Source organism: Ipomoea triloba, chromosome 4 (assembly GCF_003576645.1).
Source record: "Ipomoea triloba cultivar NCNSP0323 chromosome 4, ASM357664v1".
Taxonomy (NCBI): domain Eukaryota; kingdom Viridiplantae; phylum Streptophyta; class Magnoliopsida; order Solanales; family Convolvulaceae; genus Ipomoea; species Ipomoea triloba.
In genome coordinates, this window is record NC_044919.1 from 9,323 (window position 1) to 31,046 (window position 21,724).

The 21,724-nt window shown below is 36.4% G+C and overlaps 5 protein-coding genes across 12 annotated transcripts in view; 4 read left to right on the forward strand and 1 right to left on the reverse strand.

Moving 5' to 3' along the window:
* LOC116016502 (CBL-interacting serine/threonine-protein kinase 9) overlaps positions 1-2,088 on the forward strand; it is a 7,868-nt gene extending 5,780 nt beyond the window's left edge. For 3 of the 7 annotated variants that reach the window (XM_031256793.1, XM_031256794.1, XM_031256799.1), the window contains 6 exons: positions 243-350; positions 640-756; positions 901-957; positions 1,145-1,219; positions 1,315-1,386; positions 1,609-2,088. In XM_031256793.1, the coding sequence (XP_031112653.1) occupies positions 243-350; positions 640-756; positions 901-957; positions 1,145-1,219; positions 1,315-1,386; positions 1,609-1,617 (438 nt within the window). In that variant the 3' untranslated portion in view covers positions 1,618-2,088. The remainder of the gene's footprint in view (positions 1-242; positions 351-639; positions 757-900; positions 958-1,144; positions 1,220-1,314; positions 1,387-1,608) is intronic. The other 4 variants (XR_004097757.1, XM_031256797.1, XM_031256796.1 and 1 more) reach the window with 4 other exon arrangements.
* Positions 2,089-7,246: 5,158 nt separating this feature from the next.
* LOC116017547 (probable serine/threonine-protein kinase WNK10) lies at positions 7,247-10,855 on the reverse strand. The gene is made up of 7 exons (XM_031258159.1): positions 10,011-10,855; positions 9,755-9,792; positions 9,441-9,668; positions 9,116-9,336; positions 8,878-9,035; positions 8,395-8,788; positions 7,247-8,299 (listed from the first exon to the last, which is right to left on the reverse strand). The coding sequence occupies exons 1-7, from the start codon at positions 10,452-10,454 to the stop codon at positions 7,509-7,511; spliced, it is 2,274 nt and encodes a 757-aa protein (XP_031114019.1). The 5' UTR covers positions 10,455-10,855; the 3' UTR covers positions 7,247-7,508.
* Positions 10,856-12,508: 1,653 nt separating this feature from the next.
* Positions 12,509-15,546, forward strand: LOC116015095. The gene is made up of 2 exons (XM_031255100.1): positions 12,509-12,876; positions 14,552-15,546. The coding sequence occupies exons 1-2, from the start codon at positions 12,783-12,785 to the stop codon at positions 15,229-15,231; spliced, it is 774 nt and encodes a 257-aa protein (XP_031110960.1). The 5' UTR covers positions 12,509-12,782; the 3' UTR covers positions 15,232-15,546.
* A 464-nt stretch (positions 15,547-16,010) lies between these two features.
* On the forward strand, positions 16,011-18,582 carry LOC116017077 (pyridoxine/pyridoxamine 5'-phosphate oxidase 2). The gene is made up of 7 exons (XM_031257599.1): positions 16,011-16,174; positions 16,259-16,308; positions 16,418-16,475; positions 16,623-16,655; positions 16,906-17,001; positions 18,026-18,193; positions 18,288-18,582. The coding sequence occupies exons 1-7, from the start codon at positions 16,079-16,081 to the stop codon at positions 18,387-18,389; spliced, it is 603 nt and encodes a 200-aa protein (XP_031113459.1). The 5' UTR covers positions 16,011-16,078; the 3' UTR covers positions 18,390-18,582.
* A 2,130-nt stretch (positions 18,583-20,712) lies between these two features.
* The window catches only part of LOC116016343, a 14,062-nt gene continuing 13,050 nt past the window's right edge, over positions 20,713-21,724 (forward strand). The window contains exon 1 of one of the 2 annotated variants that reach the window (XM_031256562.1): positions 20,713-21,225. In XM_031256562.1, coding sequence (XP_031112422.1) covers positions 20,820-21,225 — 406 coding nt within the window. In that variant the 5' untranslated portion in view covers positions 20,713-20,819. The remainder of the gene's footprint in view (positions 21,226-21,724) is intronic. The other variant, XM_031256563.1, reaches the window with a different exon arrangement.

Below are 21,724 nucleotides of genomic sequence, written 5' to 3' on the forward strand. Positions count from 1 at the left end.
CCCCCCCCCCCCCCCCCACCCCACCCCACTATATTGTGTATATCATTTATTTATAGTCCACTCTCTGTTGGTGTTTATAGATGAAGAAAATCTACTGTATTAATTATCAAGATTTACTACATAATTAGGCTACATGGTTATATCTCCCACTAACAAGTTTAATCCCTATAACCAGCAAGTGAGCATATCTGATTTATTTATTTATTTTAATAATAATAATAATCTTTTTAATAATCTGTCAGGAAAATCTTGTTACCGAAATGAAAGAGAAACCTGAATCCATGAATGCCTTTGAACTTATTTCTAGGTCTCACGGTTTCAATCTGGAAAATTTGTTTGAGAAACAAATGGTACGTTCATATAAACACACATTGTGTTCTATGTATAACATGCAATCTTTTCCTGATGCTACTATTTTTATATTACATGAAAATATAAAGAATCTTCATTCCCAGTCACTAGTTGTAGAACCTCCATGTGTTGAAAATTTAGAGAAGTGCATGCTCAGATAGTCATTGGATTTTTGAATGCTCAATGTCTGATTTCAAAATGGATCTGACATATTGCTTTTAAATTAAATGTGTTGTTTGTGTTTGTGTAACATAGTTGTTACCTTTTGAATGGACATACAATTTACAGAACCTTGTTAAAAGAGAAACATGTTTTACTTCCAAGTGCCCTGCAAATGAAATAATGTCTAAAATTGAGGAAACAGCAAAACCTTTGGGTTTCAATGTCCAGAAAAGAAATTACAAGGTACTAACTTAAACCTTTAGCACATCATGTTTTGATTGCCATGTAAAGTGTCTGATGTTGGTTATTTGATTTTTACAGAGTATTGTCACATTGTAATTGCTGATGTATTTCACAATCTCACTTTAATCATTATCTTCAATTTAGATTAAATTACAGGGTGATAAGACTGGGAGGAAAGGTCACCTTTCTGTTGCCACGGAGGTATCAACTTAACCTTGATAATGGAAAGCCTTCACTTTTTTTTAGTCGTATGAAAATTGTGGTGCACTAAATCAGTGGCATATTTCTTCCTGTGGCTTTGTTCAGATGAATTCTATACTGTTGCTATTGCAAGAAAATAAAAGGTGTAACTGTTGATGAACCATTTGATCCCTACTCTTTGCTGCAGGTGTTTGAGGTGGCTCCCTCCTTGCACATGGTTCAACTCCGGAAAACTGGTGGTGACACTTTAGAATTTCACAAGGCATGTCTAATTTTGATTTCTAGAAGTCTACTCAGAACTGCTAATTCTAAGATAATAGCTAATAATTTATATTTTCACCATCTGGAAAATGGCAGTTCTACAAAAACTTGAATTCTGGATTGAAAGATATAGTCTGGACTTCTGAACAAAGTAACGAAGAACCAAAGGTCTGCTTCTTCTTCTTCTTCTTTTTTTTTTTTTTTGGTTTCGGTGTGTGTTTTTCAACATATATGAATTTATCTATTCCATGTTTATGTTTGTGGTAGCTATCTTGTGGATGTCTCATGTGCACGGATCACACTAATTCAATTAGTGTTTGTATTGAACTCTTCAACTTTTGCTCCTAAATAAAATTATATTCGTTAAATTGGTTTGCTTACTTCATACAGGTAGCTTAGATCAAAATAATGGAAGAGGAACATCTAGTGAAGTTCTTCCTGGCGTGTGGTGATACTCTGACTTTCAACCATAGTGTTTCATTGATTGGGGTTTCATGTAAGATCTTGTTGTCATTGTTAGATCGAGGGCTTAGAGGAGTAACTGGTTAATCAAGAAGTTTGCCTGTGAAGACACTCATTCTTGAAATTATGATTAACCTTGCTCATGTTTTTATGCTTTTGGCCTATCAACCAGATGAGGGAGATGAATGAAATTAGCACACATATGAATTGGATGCTGCACTAAAGCAGTTTACCACGTCAAGCTGAGACGTAACAACCTTTCATGAGAAATGAGAATGGCCTTGTATTAAGTTTGTGTTCAAGTGATTCTCTAACATTTTATAGAATAGATACTGGATCTTGTGAAATTTACCTGAATTATATGGAAAAAGGCTTTAGAAAGTTAAGCAATTTCCTATATAGTTTGAATTTCTGGGGTATGCACTATAAAAACATCCAATAGCTTGCATTATCTCATCTGGCTTTTCCCTTAGGATTTTCTCTTATTTTGCTCTCATACAAAATCTTTTCCCCTTAATTTCTGTTGTGTTCATATTGACCTTTCATAATTGTACTATATTCACTGCCCCTTTAGTGTGAGGAATGAATTTAACATTTTAGCTTCGTACGCCTCGCCTCTCAGCTTTGAGACTTTTGTTATATCTCACGGATTATAGGAAAGAAATGTTTGGTTTCTTATTCCATCAGCGTGGGCTGCTTTTAGCGGAGAATATAATAAATGGGTTCACTCTTTCATTAACTCTTCTTCTTCATTTATTTACTTTACTTCTTCCCAATTCCTTTTATTTTTTGTATCTCTTTTTAGAAGTGAACGTAGGAGATTTATGTCACCAGCAAATTAAACTAGAGGCTAGAGCTAATAAATATCATTAGCATTTGCTGCTGCAACACTAAAGTAGCTAAAGCATTGGGAAAACTGAAACTGATGCCTTTGGATTTCTCATCATCCAATATCTCACCCAATTTCAAAAACCATTATTCCCATTAGTTTTAGACTTTTTCTCAATTTTTTGTAAACCATGGTAAAAACTTGTGTGAGATCGTGTGACGGGTTGAGTCAAGATGAATTGTAATACTTATATTAGCAAATGTAATACTAAATCAGGAATAAAATATTTATTACTTATATGAAAAAATGTAATATTTTAAAGAAAAAAATACTCCGTAATACTTTTACATCAAAATATAAAAGTATTACATTTATCTTCAAAACTATTACGATTTTTTTATAAGTAACAAATATTTTATTCCTGATTTAGTATTACATTACTTATTATAAGTATTACATTTGTATATTGACCTGATAATTATTATTTTTATTATTATATTTAAATTAAACATGTCAAAATTAAAATAAATTTATAATTATAAAATTTCAATTCAAATAATATGGTATCAAAATTATATACTACATTTATATTGCATAAATTTTTAAAAATTTAACAACAAAATTAAATTTAAAAATGTTTTAACAAAATTATTATTTAAAAAAAAAAAAAAAAAAAAAAAAAAAAAAAAAAAAAAAAAAAAAAAAAAAAAANAAAAAAAAAAAAAAAAAAAAAAAAGCCAGCTAGCGACCGAGTATGTGTGGAACTAGGAATGTCAATTTTAGCTTGAATCATCGGGCTGGCCCAATAAGCTCAAAAATTATATGACAGACAAAAAAAATTACCCAAATAACAAATTGGGCTGGCCCGGCCTGGCGAATTTTATATATATATACATATATATATATATAGGGGCGCGCTCTAATGAGAACGGGTACCCAAGAGAGAAATGAGAATGATCCACAGTCGTCCACGGCCAGATCAACGAATTAGAAATAATTTTAAAAAAACGACGCGGTGACATTTTCGTAAATAACTCGAACTTTGGTGCAAGTCTCTCAACAGCACAACGCACATAGGGAGATGTGGAGAGGAAATGAGAGAAAAACAATTGATGCACAGTACTTCAGCACTGGGGGAGTTGCTAATTTATATGGCCTATCTCAGCCAAGGGTAAAATGAAATGGCTACTGAACCTCCTCAGGCCTAGAGTAGTTCCTCTTCAGCACTTCAACCAGCACAATAACTACGATTAAATAATTAATGCCGAGAAAAAATATAAATTTCATGCTCCCGTGCAGAAGAATGTTGTGAACAAGAAAATATGAAAAGTATATATATTTGAATTTCAAAAGGTGCGTGGGTACAAGATCTTTATCAAGGAAATCCTCTGATTCTTCACTTGCTTTACTTGACTTAGAACTTTAGCTGAAGGGCCTCCGGGATGTGACTTGTTCTTCAATGAAGGGCTGATTTGTTGCTTGATCCTCGTTGAAGAGCCTCCGGTCTTAAATTGGCTTGATCTTCAGTCCCACTTTAGCTTGACTTAGCTTGACTTGATCACTTGAATTGTTTGATCTTCAATTCTGCAGGGCTTCTTTATGACTTCTGAAATCTTTACTCTAGAGAGAAGTGGAGCTTCAAGTGATGATTGAGAATGAAATAAATGCCTCTATTTATAGGGGTGAAATGTGAGACTCCCACTTCATCTAAAACTCTTTGATATTATCTCAAAATTAATAAATAAATATTTGAGATAATATAAAGAGTTATCCAAAATGTATTTAGCCACCATAATGTCTAGGTTCATGATCCTATCAAAACTATATATAATACCTTAAATAATAATATCTAATTTGACTAAATCTTTATCAAATAATTGAATTAATTAAGCAAATAACATAACCCAAATTAATTTAATTAATTGATATACAAGTTCAAATAATATGCGGTCCAATATTAATAACCAATTTAATTCCATCAAAATTTCCATGTCTACAAATTGCCCCCTCGAGACTTGCTTGAACGCGTCACATGAGAGCGCATCCAGCTTGAAAGTGTATAATTCAAGGAAGTCTCGACACAATATGAAGCAGTTTATCCTCGTACAATGAGACTGAAATGATATAAAGTAGTTTATCCTCGTACTACGGAGATTGAAATGATATAGGGCAGTTTCCACTCGTGCTGAGGAGTCTTGAAGGATACAAAGTAGTTTTGACTCGTGCCAAGGAGCCTTGAACATGATTTGTTTTCAATTCATATTGAGGAGGCTTGACAAGTATTGCCTCCATCATAGATAGTGGTATAATATGATGATGCACATTCTTCTCCATCACATGGGTTGATTTGAGGAATTTTCATCTTCATTTCTTGGTTAGTTGGAGTATGGAACCACTTCGGCACATAATCCGCCAATGTGATTGGAACTCGTGCTTTCATATGGTGGTTACAAATTTTTCCATCAATAGGGCCCTTTAACACTCTCTTCTTGACCCACCTTTTCATAACTTGCTTAGGTGGTCGTGTTGCATCACAAATGTGGTGTTGTTTAGCATGCTTAATACCAAGTCGAGTACCATACTCAGGTTTGGTATCATAAGACTTGATATTAAGAGGGAATATGCACTTGTGTCGTTTTTCATTTTTCTTCATGTTGTTCCTCTTACTGAGTAGTGAAGTAGATTTACTGCATGAGATGGAAACTTGATTGGCGCTTGCTGTGACATCTGCAAGTTGAATTCTCCCCTCCCGAGCTAACTCCATTACTTTATCCTTAAAGACAAAGCAATTTTCAATTGGATGTCCGACAAGTCTATGGTACTTGCAGTAACTCGGATCATCTACCATTGATGCCTCATGTGGTCGCCTCATTTCTGGCAAATCAACGAGATTGTGCTTTAACAGCTCATCAAACATATGTGAGACATCAGAATCCAAGAATGGATACTGCTTGTTTTGTCTTTCCCTTAGAGAAAGCCTTCTACCACCCCGCAATGACATAGAAGCATCCTTAAATCTACTAGCAACTTTAGTGAATATCCGAGATGGTTGAGTATTCACATGCATAGCATCTATGCTTTCGTATTTCTTAAAGGGTTTTGCCCCCATTTTCAACATCATGACTCTTGCCCCCATTGTAGAAGCTTTGGATGGGTATGTTTTGTCCACCATTAGCAGCTATGCTTAATTCCATATCATGGGCGCGACTAGATAATTCCTCGAAGGTCTTAGGCTTGAGCCCTTGGAGGATATAGGAGAGCTCGAAGTGCATGCCCTGGATGCACATTTCAATCGCAGAGCTCTGTGAAATCTTTTCCTTGCAATTTAAGCACAACTCCCTCCATCTTTCAATGTAAGCAGTTGAGCATTCACCCTTCCTTTAGCGAGTGGTGGTGAGTTCTAAGAAGCTGACGGTTTTTCTTGTGCTATAGAAGCGGGTCAAGAACTCTCGCTCCATGTCATGCCAGCTATCAATGCAACCAGGCTCCAAGTCGGTGTACCAATTGAATACAGTGCCCTTCAAAGAGCGAACAAATTGCTTGACAAGAAGATCTCCATATGTCCCAGCGTCGTTGCATGTTTCCACGAATTGGGCGATGTGTTGTCTTGGATTGCCTTTCCCATCGAATTGTTGAAATGTTGGAGGTTGATAGCCAACAGGCATCTTCAAATCCTCTATCCTTTGGGTGTAAGGCTTGGCGTAAGTGTATGAAGGTTGTCCTCCCTCGAGCTTGCCTTTGATAGCTCCCATGATGAACTTGTTAAGTCGATCTACTGGTATCATGCCCCCAGTGACTGGAACGCTCATGTCCGAAGCTAGTATGTGCGAAGTTGATTCATCACGTATCGTAGTTCGCCCAATGCGAGTTGGAGAGTGTGAGATGTCTTCTCCTTGAACCTCAGGTTGTTTCCTAGGAGCCCTGCTAGTTTCGCTGTTTCTTGTGCTCTCGACCTTTTCAACTAAGCCGTTGATTCTCTTTTCTTGGCTTTGAATGAGGTTGGTCATCCCTTCAAGAGCCTTAGTGATGCCAGCAAGTTGATCCTCTATAGATGTTGCGCTTGTTGTCATAGCAGGCATGATGGTATAGATGCGTGACCATTCTGGCGCAGCTTTCCACACGTTGGACGTCAGCGATGTTGGTAATGAGCCTCCAGTGTTCGTTTCCTTTTGGGGATGTTCGACTCTTACTATCAGCAGCTTCTTTCAAAGATGTTGGACTCCCGCTACATGTCGCTTCTTTTGGAGATGTTGGACTCTCGCTATATGCCGCTTCTTTCGAAGATGTTGGGCTCTCGCTATATGCCGCTTCTTTCGGAGATGTTGTATACTTGAGGACTTAATTTGTTAAAATTATTAGTCGATAACTAATTTGTACATTATGGCATAGTCGAGGAATCTTTTTGATAATTTACCCAAATTAAAAATGAGAGTAAACCAAATATTTTTCATATAAAAATATTTTCCATGTGTCTACTTCTTTCTGTCCAACTTTTAATACTTGGGACCCTTTTTGTCCAATTTTTAATTACGGCAGTAGTCATTCCACATATTAAAAATTACGCAAAAATAAAATACCCAGTGTAATGCCCCACTATACTTTGGGGATTAAATTCAAAAGTGAATACTGCTGTTTAAAGAGAGTGGCCAAAAGTAGTATAATGTGGCATCATCTTTGAATTTGCAGTACATCATATAACTCAAACCATGGCATGTAACAAATAAGACAGGATCAAGGTGGCATGCAACTAAAACTTTATATACAAATCTTATACAACATCTTCACCCCCATATAAAACCTTGAGGACTGAAGAAATGTTTAGTTGTACAAGGACACCATACCCAATTTTTACAGATGCAACTTACTTATATATGATAACATAAACCAAATGCTAACATGGAAATCATAAACCTCAATTTCACAAATAAATAAAAAATAATAATAATAACATGGACAGATATATAAACAATTTGTCCGCATCATTCATTCAATCCACTGCCTACTTTGTTATCCATCGCTTCCTCGCTGCTTGCAATGCCTCCTCCCTCATTCTTGACAGCTGTTGAAACCACTGCTGGTATTGCTCTTCAATTGACGCAAGATGCACATTTAGCTCCGTCTCCCGGGTTTTCTCCATCAACGACAGAGAATTGCCTGCTGGGTTCAGAAATAAACGTGTTCCACTCATATCTGCAAAAGTCCATTCCATGTGCTTTGTTAATTCACTTACATTACCACTACCATTTCCATTTCCCTGCACTTTATATTCATCCTGGCATAAATCCCACAAATCCATATCTGAAATCATCCTACCCGAACCTTTACACATCCCATCAACACCGTAATCTACACTTCCGGATGACATCCTATTCCTTGCAGAAACATGATTACCCATAACCATAACCTCAAATGCAATTGATCCTTGAGACTCTTTATCCTCCATTTCAGCCACATGAGGAGATGCAACTCTTGAATGGAGATACACCTTCCCCTTATCAGCTTGGGAACTAATTTCGCTTTGACTACTTGAAATATCATCTTGATGAAGAGTTGACTTGGAACAGCCTGTCATGGCCTCATCCCCTTCACATGTACTTTTTCCTCCACTAGAATCACACTCAGATGAGGGCTTCCAACCAGGTATAATTCTCATTATTAGGTAATTGATAAAATCCGCAATGAAAGCAACATCATGCTTGGCTAGCTCCAATTGTTCAACCATCTCACCCGCAACTGAAAGTGCAGTGTCGGTGTCAAGATAGAAGAGAAAGTGTATATTCCTCACTTGACCTGTCAGAAAAAAAAATAAAAATAAAAAATAAAAAAGAAAACGTCACATGCTAATTCCTAGATGAAAAAGAAGGAATAAATTCTTCTGCACATACCACAGGGATCTGCAATGCGCAAGGTCAATGAAATTGAGCTGTCATCATTCTTCTCTCCCCTTAACTTGAATTCATTATTCCGATGAAATCTTTGGAATTCCAATACTTGAGCATGAGGACTTCCACAATTGGAGTCTGTACCCGCAGACTGGTTATGCTCAGGATCTATATCCATTGAGTTAGGTTCATAGTTCAATGAACTTAATGATCTTGGAATTTGAGTAGGTAACTGTAATGGAACATATAGTGGCTTTTTATATTTCTCAAATTGAAAAAAGGCATCTTTAAGAAGCTCCTTAGCAGGCGACCTTTGAGGTGCTGCAACCAAACATTTCTTGATGAATTCTCTGACTTCAGGATCAGTAACCTTGCTTAGAGATGCAGGTTTTATACCCTGAGTATGCAGTATGCCTTAGATATTGATAACGGACTACATAAAAAATAAATATTGAATAGTTTTGAGGCAAAGATAGCTGAACTAACCGAGGTAACTTTCTTATAAATTTGTGCTGGATTCTTGCACTCACTGTAAGGAAAATCCAAGGTGACCATTTCCAGCATACACATGCCAAAGGAATAGATGTCAACTAGTTCATTATATTCCTCTTCATAAAGCTCAGGGGCCATAAATTCAGGAGTCCCTGGCAGAGAACACACAAACTAAGCATTGCTGAAAGAATAACATAACTTCAAAAGGGTGCTATTGGAAACATTTTCATACCAATCACACTCTTGGCAGTAGACTGCTGCAGAACAGTTGCCAATCCAAGGTCGCCAATTTTTATTTCACCTCGATTTCCATTCACAAATATATTGTCACATTTCAAGTCTCTGTGAATGATAGGAGGGTTCTGACTATGAAGATAGGCTAAACCTTGAAGAATTTGCCTAGCCCAATTCTTGATAGCTTTCATATCAATAGTTTTGTGCTTCTTGCGATATCTAATAGCCAAAATTGTTGCAGTGATTATAGAAGAACAGTAAGTCCTTTTTTGTATGAATAGGAAGTTCATACGAGATAATAGGGAAAACCAAGAAAAACATACTGTCTCAGGCTCCCAGATGTAAAGAGCTCTGTAATCATGTTAATTGTCTTCTTCTTGTCATCAATCCATGAATCACAGAACTTGATAATGTTTTCGTGTTTCAACTGTCTAAGAAGATGAACCTCAGAGTATAGCTTTTCCAAATCTTCTGGTGACTGTAACATGTCAGCAATTTTTACTCGACTCCATGCAACTTCAATTCCATCAATTTGGTCAAATGCCTTAAAGCTATTAAAATGCGAAACAAAACAAGAATCAAATAAGTCTATGGAATCCACAGAACAGGGAAGAGAAAGAGGGGGGAGAGTGCATACACAGTCTTGAAAGCTCCCTTGCCCAATACTTGGTTATACTGAAAGAGAAAACAGAAGGATGTGAATGACTGAAGAATAAGTATGAAACTGAAAATTAAACATAGCACATTCCAATTTCGCCCATTGTTGTTGGCTTCTTAAATATGCCACTATTCTTCGGTTTAAGAAGAGAATTCATCCTTGGAACTCTGGCATAACAAAATCTGAAATAAAGAAAAATGAATGAAACCTCTAATACGGAATAGCACATTATTACCCGAAGGTATCGACCTCTGGGATCTTTCTCCACGTAGTCAACCTCCTCAAGGTCAGGCTGCTCATTAGAACTTGCAAACAACCGATATTTTCCGTTGGCAGAAAATCCTAGGAAGCTCCCATTTCCAATACCAAGCCCGGGCCCATTCCCGGAATGAAACGATCCCGATCGAGTACCGGAACTAGTCATCCCGGCGACCGACCAAACAGCAGTAGACGAAGAAACCAAAGACGGATAAGAAGAAAACGAAAAAGGAAAAACAGAAAGGAACACCACAGCCCAAAGAAAGGCGAGGAAGAGAGAGCTAAAACGCAACCTAATCAGAGGGGGCTGGAGAAGACGTCTCCCAAAAGGGGCCCGCGAGTCTGCTGCACTTGGAATAATGCCTCTGAATACTCGAGTGCCGATCGCCTCTCGCCGAACAATAATCGTCGGGATCGACATTCGATGTCAAGTCCAGATGCGGAAAAACTGGCATTGAGATCTAATGCACTCTTCGACAACGGGAAAGATACATCTGCTCTACATGCCGGCCACGAAGTAGACGAGGACGACAATCGAATGCGTGCATTATTAACCTTAACACCACTTTCCATTATAATACCGCGAATTTCTTAAAATCTTCTTCATTCAACTCATACTTTTCAGCTTCTATTGTCTAAGAAATCCACGCCCTTTACGCTGTTCACCCCCTCCCTCAAATCAAACCTACCATTATTATGAAACAAAAAAGTTGGTGGAATGCCGGCGATGGGATGTTGTAGAAGGAAGAAGACGGGATGAAGGGAAATTTTAATAAGAAAAAATAATTTATTAATTATAAACTCTTCTTTCAGTAATTTTTAAAAACACAAAAAGGAAAGGGAATCAATTTCTTGGATTATTCTTCTTTTGGAAAATAATATATATAGTTTCTTTTAATAAAAAAAAACAAACGAAATAATATAACTAATAAAAGAGAAAAAAGAATTAAATGGGGAGGGGACTGATTTATACTCCCAGCGTTTTGAAATTGGGAAAAAGGAAATCATCCGCAAGACAAGGCCTGAACAAACACCTGTTCCGTTCCACATCAATTAACCGTAAATATATTAATAATTGTTCAAATTAATACTTTAAAACCAAAATTTTAAAAATAATTATTCTTTAAAAAAATAAATTAATAATTTAATACCAAAAGTTTTTTTAATATATAAAGGATGGTTTGAATTCACTCAATAATTACCTCTATTGAGACTCGAATTCACTCTCATTATCCATGTGAGAGTGTTAACTGGGATACTAAAAACCACTTGACCACAAGGTCTTTGGTTTTAAACTTAAGTTTTTAAACTTTAAGTTTTTAATAAAGCTCATTCACTTGGACTAAAAATCGTGGGCTTGAATATGATTTGGCCGTGTAGAAGTTGGGCTTGAATTGAGGTTGGTTTGAAGGTTGGGAAGGCCGAATGGCCTCAATCTGTTTTCGGCTTAAGTGTTTGGTTTTAAGGCTTTGGCTTCATTTTATTAGTAAGACTTTGGTTTAATTTTTTAAGGCATTTGCCTCCTTTTATGATGGGGCTTTGGCCCTTGTTGGTAGAGTAGGCTAGTTGTTAGCCCATAGATTTTGTAAGGCTTTTGGCTTCCTTTGTTTGAGCCTTAGGTCACTTTTAGGCCCAAGGCTTTGTCTCTGTTTTGATATTTAATAAATGCACTAATTTTGAAAAAAAATACCTTAAATTTGAAATGTAGTATCCCCACTGAGGCTCGAACCCATAATCTCCTACTTGGGAGAATCACTTCATGCCACTTGACCACAAGGCCTTTGGCAATCTTAGACATGTAAAGCTATAAACTTATGAAAGAATATTGCACCTTGAACTTTAAACATATGCACATTAAGAATTAAAATGATACCAAAGGTCTTGTGGTCAAGCGGCATAGCTGTAGCATCCTTAAGTGAGAGGTCAGTGATATTGGCTCTTTGTGCTACATTGTAATGCTATAAACTTACGACACATGCTTTACGTTAAGCTTTGAACTTATGCAAAATTACAATAATGTCACCGCATTTTTATAAAGTTCTCTTCATTCTTAGCTGTTGATTTTGACTAGATCAATGATTGAGATTTTATCCCACTTTATTGAAAAAAAAAATGATGATAATCTCATAAAATATAATTCGTATTATGTGTACAAAGTTTATTAAAAAGAGTAAATGAGTAAAGAATGTGGCCCATTGTTTTTAAAAGTAATCAAAATATGGCACATCATTATTAGTTAAAAAAAATTGATAGTAAATGTAATAAGTAATTCTATGTATAGTTTATTTTATATTGGCTCAAACCCACTCCCATTATTTATGTGAGAGTATAAATCGAGATAGTGGGTGCCATTAAACCACAAGTCTTCGACAAATATATTTTTAGTTTAGGAGTAGTATTTTTGGATGTAATATAACCCCATTTGTCTGTATCCAAAGAAGTCCGTTCCACATCGGCACATCATATTGGAGTCAAAAAGGATAATGAAAACGGCAGAAGAGTTGTTCAAGAGAATCATCAGCAAATGTGACTCTCACCATCGTCATCATCACCGCTGCTGCTATACTATCCATCCCATGGGTAACGGTTGTTGAGCAGAAAAATAACGGTGGTTCGGTGAACCGTGCCTATTTCTTTGTTCTAGTTTTGTTCCTGGTGGCAAAGATGGTTACTTTCTGAGTAGACTTCAACCTCAAAAGTCAAGTGCAGAGCATTAATAGCAGAAAGCAGGAAGAGTTGATCGAGATATATGGGGTTGCTGACAAACAGGGTCGAGAGAAGTGAGATCAAACCCGGGGATCATATATACACTTATAGGGCCGTTTTTGCTTACTCCCACCACGGTAATTCACAATGCTTTCCCAAATGGTTGTATCTGCATCTATACTGCTTTCCACTCTCATATTTTCCTCTCTTAACCAGTAATGATGAAATTTGGTAAGCTGTACAAAATCTGAAATTGGGCTAACATTTGTGGTTCTCTCTGTCCCCCCACCTCTTCTGCTTTCTGTCTACTCGGATGCATTTTGCATTTCTGCCATAGGTGTGTAAAATTCCAGTCTTTTGACTTCCACAATTTTGTTCAAATAACATTTTTGCTCTAATCTTGTATTCTTGTTCTTATTCTATGAGATGATTTTTATTTTTTATTTTTTCAATTGATGTGGGACTAATTGCTCGAGGAAAATTCATTTACTTAGATCGTTAAGATTATAGATTATATTTTGTATTCATGATTTAGGATAATAATGTTTGAGTAACTTGTAGTTTCGTAACCCACAAATCCACAATCACAATCGCATTAGCATAAGCTTTACCAAACGTCTGTGATTTACAATCTCAGTATTGCTTATCTTGCGTGCTTGGGATAATTGACTTAATGTAGTTTTTAATTACTTTGCTTCCAACATTATACATTTTGATTCTTTGAAATGTATGCTACTAGCTTAAGAAATAATTGGCCCTCCCTCCCTTTGAATAGTGAGATCTCACAAAATCTTCAAGTGGTTATTGTAGTGTGGTGTTTGACAAAGTAGTAGTTTACCTTGGCATAGCAATTATCCTCTGCTGGTCTTGGTTATTCTCCTTGGCATCATAATGATGATTAGCACAACCGCTATGTGACAGTGCTCGGCATAACAGATCCCAACTAGCCATTCAATCATTGGTGTGATATACTAATGTAGGGCTTATTAGGACTTAGGAGAATTGGAGAAAAAAGAAAGAAAGAAAAGGATAACAAACAAAATTAAAGGATTGTGAAGGAATAACCTAATAACATTGCTACCGTGTCAGATAATTAATTAGCCATTGGGCTATTTGATAGTGCTAGTAATGTGGGCAGACTTGGAAAGAACTAGGACAAGGAGAACCATCAAAATCGAATGACTGCAGATATTACTTTTTATAGAATACAAAGTCTTAAGTCATTTTTCGATGGCTGGTTACCAGATCATTTTAGAGCCTGGCCCTTCATTGACACACCTGAAATTCTCCGTGGAGAAATTTTATCTGATACCAAGCTTTCTGCTTCAGGTAGTTTGACAATCTGTACTTCACATCCTTGACCTGGATCCATAATCATTTAGCTTCTCTCTCTCTATAAGGCTTTTGTATTAGAGAGAGAAGCTGGTTAAGTTCTTTTATACATGTTTCCAGTCTGCAACTCTGTGTTTCATATGTGTCAGCCTCATCTCCTTTACCATTACCTGATGCCATTAGAAGTTAAAGGATTTTGCCGTATCATTATATGCATTGGTAAGTCCTGCTGTTTATAAAACCTGCTAACAGTGAAACTGATCGACTCCTAAGAGTTCACTCCCTTACGTTGATTGAATTAAGTACATCTTGCCCTCTTCTCATTTATTTTCTGCACAAAGTTGCCTCCTATTCTTCTGTTTTCAAATAGATAAGTAATAAATTTCTAGGTTTCGGATGCATTAGCCATTCTTGTGCTCATCTTTACCTGAATTTCTTAAAGCTAAAAATCAAAAGCATTATCATATGTCTGATACACAGGCATTTATGTTGGTGGAAGCAAAGTTGTTCATTTTACCCGCATTGAGAATTCTTCTGATACTGCTGATGATGAAGTGTTGAACCTTTCTTCATCCTGCCCAACCTTTCCTGATTGTGGATTTAGGCAACCCAGTAGTGGAGTAGTACTTTCTTGTCTGGACTGCTTCCTCAAGAATGGCTCTCTCTACTACTTTGAGTATGGAGTGACACCTTCAGTTTTTCTTGCCAAAGTTCGAGGGGGCACTTGCACCACTGCAGCATCAGACTCCCCTGAGACAGTCATACACCGAGCAATGCATCTTCTCCAAAATGGATTTGGGAATTATGATGTATTCCAGAACAACTGTGAAGACTTTGCCTTGTACTGCAAAACAGGCCTTCTTACACTAGATAGGTTGGGAGCTGGAAGGAGTGGGCAAGCATCTTCAGTGATTGGTGTCCCTTTAGCAGCACTTATTTCTTCTCCTCTGAAGTTACTAATTCCCAGTCCTGTTGGTGTGGCCACAGTAACAGCGGGGATGTACTGCATGAGCCGCTATGCTACCGATATTGGCGTTCGTACAGATGTTATCAAGGTAGCAGTTGAGGACCTGGCTATGAACCTTGGCTTGGGAAGCAGTAATGAGGGAGCGGTGGTGGTAGCTCAGCCTCAGGCATCTAACCGGCAAGTTGCTGGGTGATATCAAGATTATTGGTTAGCAATAATCAGTGATCAAGTTGTTCAACAAATAATATCTCTGGTTTGCCATTGTCATATCATTCTCTTCGTTTTTTGTCTGGCCTAAACTTGTTATTTGGTTAGTGTATCCCAGTGACATTATAAATAGACAGAATTAAGGTGTTGGTTTTGATTTATTATCCTACTTTTGATGTCAATCTGTCGCAAGTGTTTTCAAGAGAGTTGGTGAATCTTGGTGAGAGTAAAAGTGAAATTACTCCATTTATTTGTATTCTGGTTGTTAATGACTTTATTATTATTATTATTATTATTATTATTATTTTCTTTAGAATTTTCCATACTATTTGATCATAAATGTGACTACAAATATCTGAAGTAACAAAGTCAAGTAATAGCCCGTTCTCCTGAGGCTGAGGCTGCACGCAACACATACAGCCACCAGGGAGGGAATATAACAATAACAGCAGTGTAGAAATTAATCTCTGTTAAAATACACACTTAAAATTGGTAGTCTAGGATTAGAAAAAGATGGAAATGTGAAATTTGCTTGTGTGAGACTGTAAGCTGATTCTTATATTAGATGTGGTTGGTTTTACGATTAGCCAACATAAACTAATAAGTTTTATCTATAAACTTGTAAAAGTTGTAATTGAACACATTAACATGTTATATTGAGACAAAGTAACAAATACCTTTTTAGGTCGAGCAAGCTCGAGTTTTTTTTTTTTTTTTTTCCTTGAAAAATAAAAAGTCGAGCAAAATGGATATTCATCCAGACTGACATATTTTGGGATGGGCTGAATATCTACCCAGTACACCCAAACAAAAGTTTATTCTCCCCTGAAAAAATGGGTACCTCGGCAACAGCAGCTCCATGGAAGCACCTTCTTCTCAACTCTCTAAACTCTAATTCTCACCTCAAGCACTCTATCTATCTTCAACTTGTAAATATCCACACATCAATCACGCATCGCATTTGCCATTTGCTGTTATATTTTGACTTTTTCTTTTTTATTTTTCTCCTTCAGGCTACAGTTGGATCAAATGGCAGGCCCTCAAATCGTACCGTCGTCTTCAGGTCTGTGTCTCGTATAAAATTTTGAACTATATTGAAGAATTTATTGGCATTTAAAAAGTTTTGCTGAATTTTTGCTTTTCCTTGACTTTGTTGGGGCATTTTGTTTCAGAGGCTTTGAAGATAACAGTGATAGGATCCAAATTTATACCGATTCCAGAACTCGAAAGGTTCTTCCCTGCGATACTCTCTCCTATTTTCTCTGATGCTGAATTATTGGCATGTATCTTTTCATGAACTTCTGAGATTATTTTTTTTCCTGTTTTGAAAAAAAAAACACTAAAAAAGATATGATCTTTCACATCTAATCAATGCAGATCGAAGACATAAAGCACTGCCCATTTGCAGAGGTACTTAAAGATCAGTGCTTTTGATTGAAAACCAATTTCTTTGCGTGGTGTGCATGTTTTATATTGTGGATTCTGGTTGATATTGGAGAGGAATCTATAGATAAGTGAATTACTTTTTCTCTAATTGTGAACCAAACTGGTTCAATGCACTCTCATTTACTTCTCTGGGTAACTTTTTTTTTTTTTTTCTTTATATTTTTTATCTGGCTGCTTTTAATAGTAAACAAATTGCTGAGTTGTGATGTTTCAGATATGCTGGTATTTTACTGATTCCTGGGAGCAGTATCGAATTAATGGAAGAGTGGATGTCATTGATGCATCAAACCCTGATCCAGATAAGCTTCAGGTAATACTGGATAACTGAAATATTTGCATATGCATACTGTCCTTCGTGTGTTTGTGTTGTTGAATTGTCTTTAGATGCTTTGTTTATGGAAGGTCAAAGGTCCAGACACAATTTATGTTTGTATTGCAGTACTAGTGGTTTTATTATCTGCCTCTGATACGTAGAATACTTGAATACCTTGTTCAATTTCAGTGAGCTATTCTCTACAGTCTACATAACTAAAATAGGCTCACTTTTGCACTAGTAATTAAATGTTTTCAAGTGCTTGCCTGCACCATTGGCACTTATCATTTGCAAATCAGGTCAGGTTCTTGGACTAATTACATGGTGATACCACAACCTTTGTGTCCACTACACAGTACGCACCCCATAGGCCATAGCAAGACTTGTCAAGCCTGGGAGTTTGGGCAATACAAGATACTGCCCCAGGCTGTCCATATCTTAACTGTCATCTCACAACCTCCATGTAGATATAGGCTAAGCCTTAGAACAGGGAGGACTAATGCCTCTCTGCTACAAAAACACATCTTAGTTGCCTGTATTGTATCCGCCGTTGAAGGCTGCAACCAGCTACTTAGTAGAACACATTCCCCTATACTAATCATATCTCTTTATCTATCCATCAAATTCACTGTCAAGAACAAAAAACACTAAACACATCTTGTATCATGTGTGATCCTATATTCCCATATATCGTCAGTGTTAAGAAACTAAAATGGGAAGAAAAGCTAATATATTTCTGTGTTTTCTGTTTGTTCTTCACTGCATAAACTGATACACATATATAGGAGAGAGGGAGAGACAAGACTCCCTAAATCCTGCCCTAATACATGCTAGTGCTCCACTAGCCTTAATATAAGGATTCCGCTACTAATAGTTTATACACTATTAATAGTTTATACACTATACTTTAACAGTCAGAATAAGTGAAACTTTGATCTCTTTACATGTGGATTTCATTAAATTCAGTCTGGCAAGGACACAGAACTAGATTGCGTTCCTTACTTGGTTATACACTATGCAGCAAAGACAGACAGCTTGGTTTGCTAGTTCTCTGAAATCAAGACTTCAGTACTTGGGACCCTCTCCAGGACTTCCTTCATTGGATGATCAATCATCTCAGGAAAATTCATTGGATCCTTCTGCGGGTCCAACTGATGCATTTTGCCTGCTAGTTTTGGATCCTGAGCAGGTTCAGATTGTTACATTATCAACTTAACTACTTGAGTGAATATGATAATTGCATTGCCTCTCTAAGTTAAAGCTCTCATGACATGTGTGCACAGGTTGATTTTTTGAATTTAAAGAGTAACAGAAGGATAGCATTTGCATCTAGATGCAGCATCAATGGAGAGAAGCTTTGGACATCAGTTGAGATCAACCCATAATCACTTATTTGAGATTGAAATCTCACCAATTTGAAGCATAAACTGCAGAACTGGTACAATTTAGTCAACCTCATCATATTGCACCATCAGTAAGTAACATTAGTGTATTTGAGATTGAAATCTCACCAATTTGCCTAGCTTATGACCTTTATGTATAATTTATTTGTTTAATTGATTCTTGCCATTTAACTTCTCTCTTTTTTCGATTAGCAAAATACTTCTAAAGATATAATGGGAGCGTAGGTATGGAGAACTATTAGAATATTGTTCAATATTAAATATACAAATACGTGTTTTCAAAAAATAAATAAATAAATAAATACAAATACGTAGTATAAAGTATCTCAACACATAAAAGAAGAAATGTCGTAAATCAAATACAAACCTTTTTTTTTTAAATAAAATACAAACCTTATTTTGAGAATGAAATGCAACAATTTATGATGGGATATTTTCCAATTATCTTAAATAATTAAATAAAAAGCTTTACAACATTGTGGGTTAGGAAAAAGAAGAATAGATGGTTTAAAATAATGATGACAAACGATTAATAACATAAATAATGAAAAAACATAACATCCACTCAATTTATTTAAATTTTGTTTAAAGAACAAAACATAAAGTAAAAAAGAGAGTTCTTTTTTCAAGTACTAGTGATTCTATTAGAATATAGTATAGGTTCATAAATCATAAATCACTATACCATAAGGTCATTGAGTGTACCACGAGACTACCTTGTACAGAAATCAAAAAAATACATATAATGGGACATGGACTATCTCACAAAGAATTACGAGTGTTTAAAAAAAAACATATACATTGAGTTTTTTTACATTTTTGGTCTCACGAGTATTGTGACACTAACAATTTTGATCAACAACTTTGAAAACTTGCATAATTTGTCCACGAGTATCAAGTTTTTAGCGGTAATAGTCCTTCTGGTGAAATCTCCGTCAATTTTTCACCGATAAAAAATATTTTTTATTTATAGAATGGATATAATGGTCTTTTTCTTTTCATCATTTTTTAGTTGTTTCACTTTTGGTACCACGAGTATTGTGATACTACCAATGTTGATCCACAACTTTCAAAACTTGCATAATTTGTCCACGAGTATCAAGTTTTTAGCGGTAATAGTCCTTCTGGTGAAATCTCCGTCAATTTTTCACCGATAAAATTTTTTTCTTTTATAGCAGGGATATAATGTCATTTTCCTTTTCGCCGATTTTTTACTAAAATAACCCATTCTATGATGTACATATCATTTGGTAATATCATCTTCTTGAGACAAGAACAAGTTGACGATACAACTCACGGGTTAGTGAACTCTAGCGTTCATTTCCTGTGGTCCATGAGGCCACCTAGCAAAGGCTCAGCTTTCAAGGCGGTGAGCTTGTCAAAATGGTGCAATAGTGTCCGCAAGAACAGGTGTTGACCCAACCTTCCACAACATGTTTCGTGAATCATTGCGTGTGAAATTCATCCATGAATGTGCTCACCATCGGAACCTCGGTTGTCTCCTTCCCGCAATGGGGTGATCAAGTCACCAACGCAGAATACTTGGTGGATGTTTTCAGTACTAAAATCAAACTATAGAGAAATGCTTTTGGATATAAAAGAGAAATTGCGATGGTAAAAAAGAAAAAGGAAAGACTATTATACCCTTGCTATAATTTTTTTCCGGTGAAAAATTGACGGAAATTTCACCGGAAGGGCAATTTTCACAAAAAAAATTGATACTTATGGACCAATTATGCAAGTTTTGAAAGTTGTAGATAAACATTGTTAGTGCAACAATACTCGTAGGACCAAAAGTGTGAAACTAAAAAGTGACAAAAAATGAAAAGACCATTATACCCCTGCTATAAACTGAAAGTAAATTTTTTCGGTAAAAGTTTGACTGAGATTTCACGGAAGAACCATTTGTGCTAAGAAATTAATACTCGTGAACTAATTATGCAAGTTTTAAAAGTTGTGGATCAAAATTGTTAATGACACAATACTCGTAGACCAAAAGTGCAAAAAACTCCATATACTTTATATATTAAAAATAGAGTTATCACTCAAAATTACATGTCAAATGCAAAAAATAAGTATCATCAATTGATTTTTTTAGTACTATTGACTCCGTTACAATGTACTGATATAGTATCTGTAACCAAACAAAGCACAAAGAGCCAATATCGCCTTCACTGAGATTCGAAACTGTCCCTCTCATGTGGGATGCAAGCGGGTACAATAAACAGAAAAATGAATGATAAAATCCGTCTTTCACTGCAATAATTGGGTACAATATATGACCCCAAAACTCGAAGGACGGAAGTGTAATTAACGGAAAACTATTGAGACCGAAGTGTGATTTCATCACATGTTTTGCATTAAGGCTGCAAAACTGGAGTTCAGTTAATTGTTTCTCTCTGACGCAGAACGATGAAGGACGGAAACGGCACGAGTCAGCCAGCAAATCCGATCAATATCGCCGGTCATTTACCGCTTTGTCTGGCCAAATCCGAGATCGTTCCTCCTGCTCCAAACCGATCCAAATCAGGCTCTGAATTCGAACCAGCAATCGACTGGTTACCGGACTTTGCTGGCTACTCATGGATTGCTTACGGTGCTTCTTCTCTTCTCATCATCACTCATTTCCCCAACCCTCTGTCAGAGAGAGAAACTGTAATTGGCGCCATTTTACGCCAAGTCTTCGAGCTCTCAGCGGACGGCACTGGCACTGTTTCCGCCGTCGCCTGGTCGCCAGTTACGCCTTCCACTGGCGACCTTGCTGCCGCTTTGGATAATTGTATTGGGTTGTTTTCGTTCCGTCCAGATACTTCTTATAGTAAGTTTTAGATAAATATTACTATACTGTTCCCTTCACTGGATTTGCTTGCACATTTACGTTCTCTGAGTTGACAGTGAATGAATGTATATGAATAGGATTAATATGTCCATTAATAGCACATAGAAGTTGCTCAAATTATTAGTTGGGCTGCTAAAATCACGTAGGACTTGGTTACTCTCTTTTTCATTTGATTTATGTTTACCTTGCTGAACTAGGTGCCACTGCCAACATATGCATACGCAGTGCGAACTTTTATATCATAGTCGAAATAGTTTTACACATCATGGCCTGCTGCCTGCGTCTCTTTCTTTTAGATGCTTAGTACTTCGTACAGTGTAAACCATTTTATTTTGTAATTCATGCACTTTATGAAATAATAACATTCCTTTAGAACTTCAATTGTCTCTCTTTATAATACCCATAAGAATCATTGCTGATGCTGAACTGCATGATAAGTTTGTACAGTTTTCTCTCCCCCCCCCCCCCCCCCCCCCCC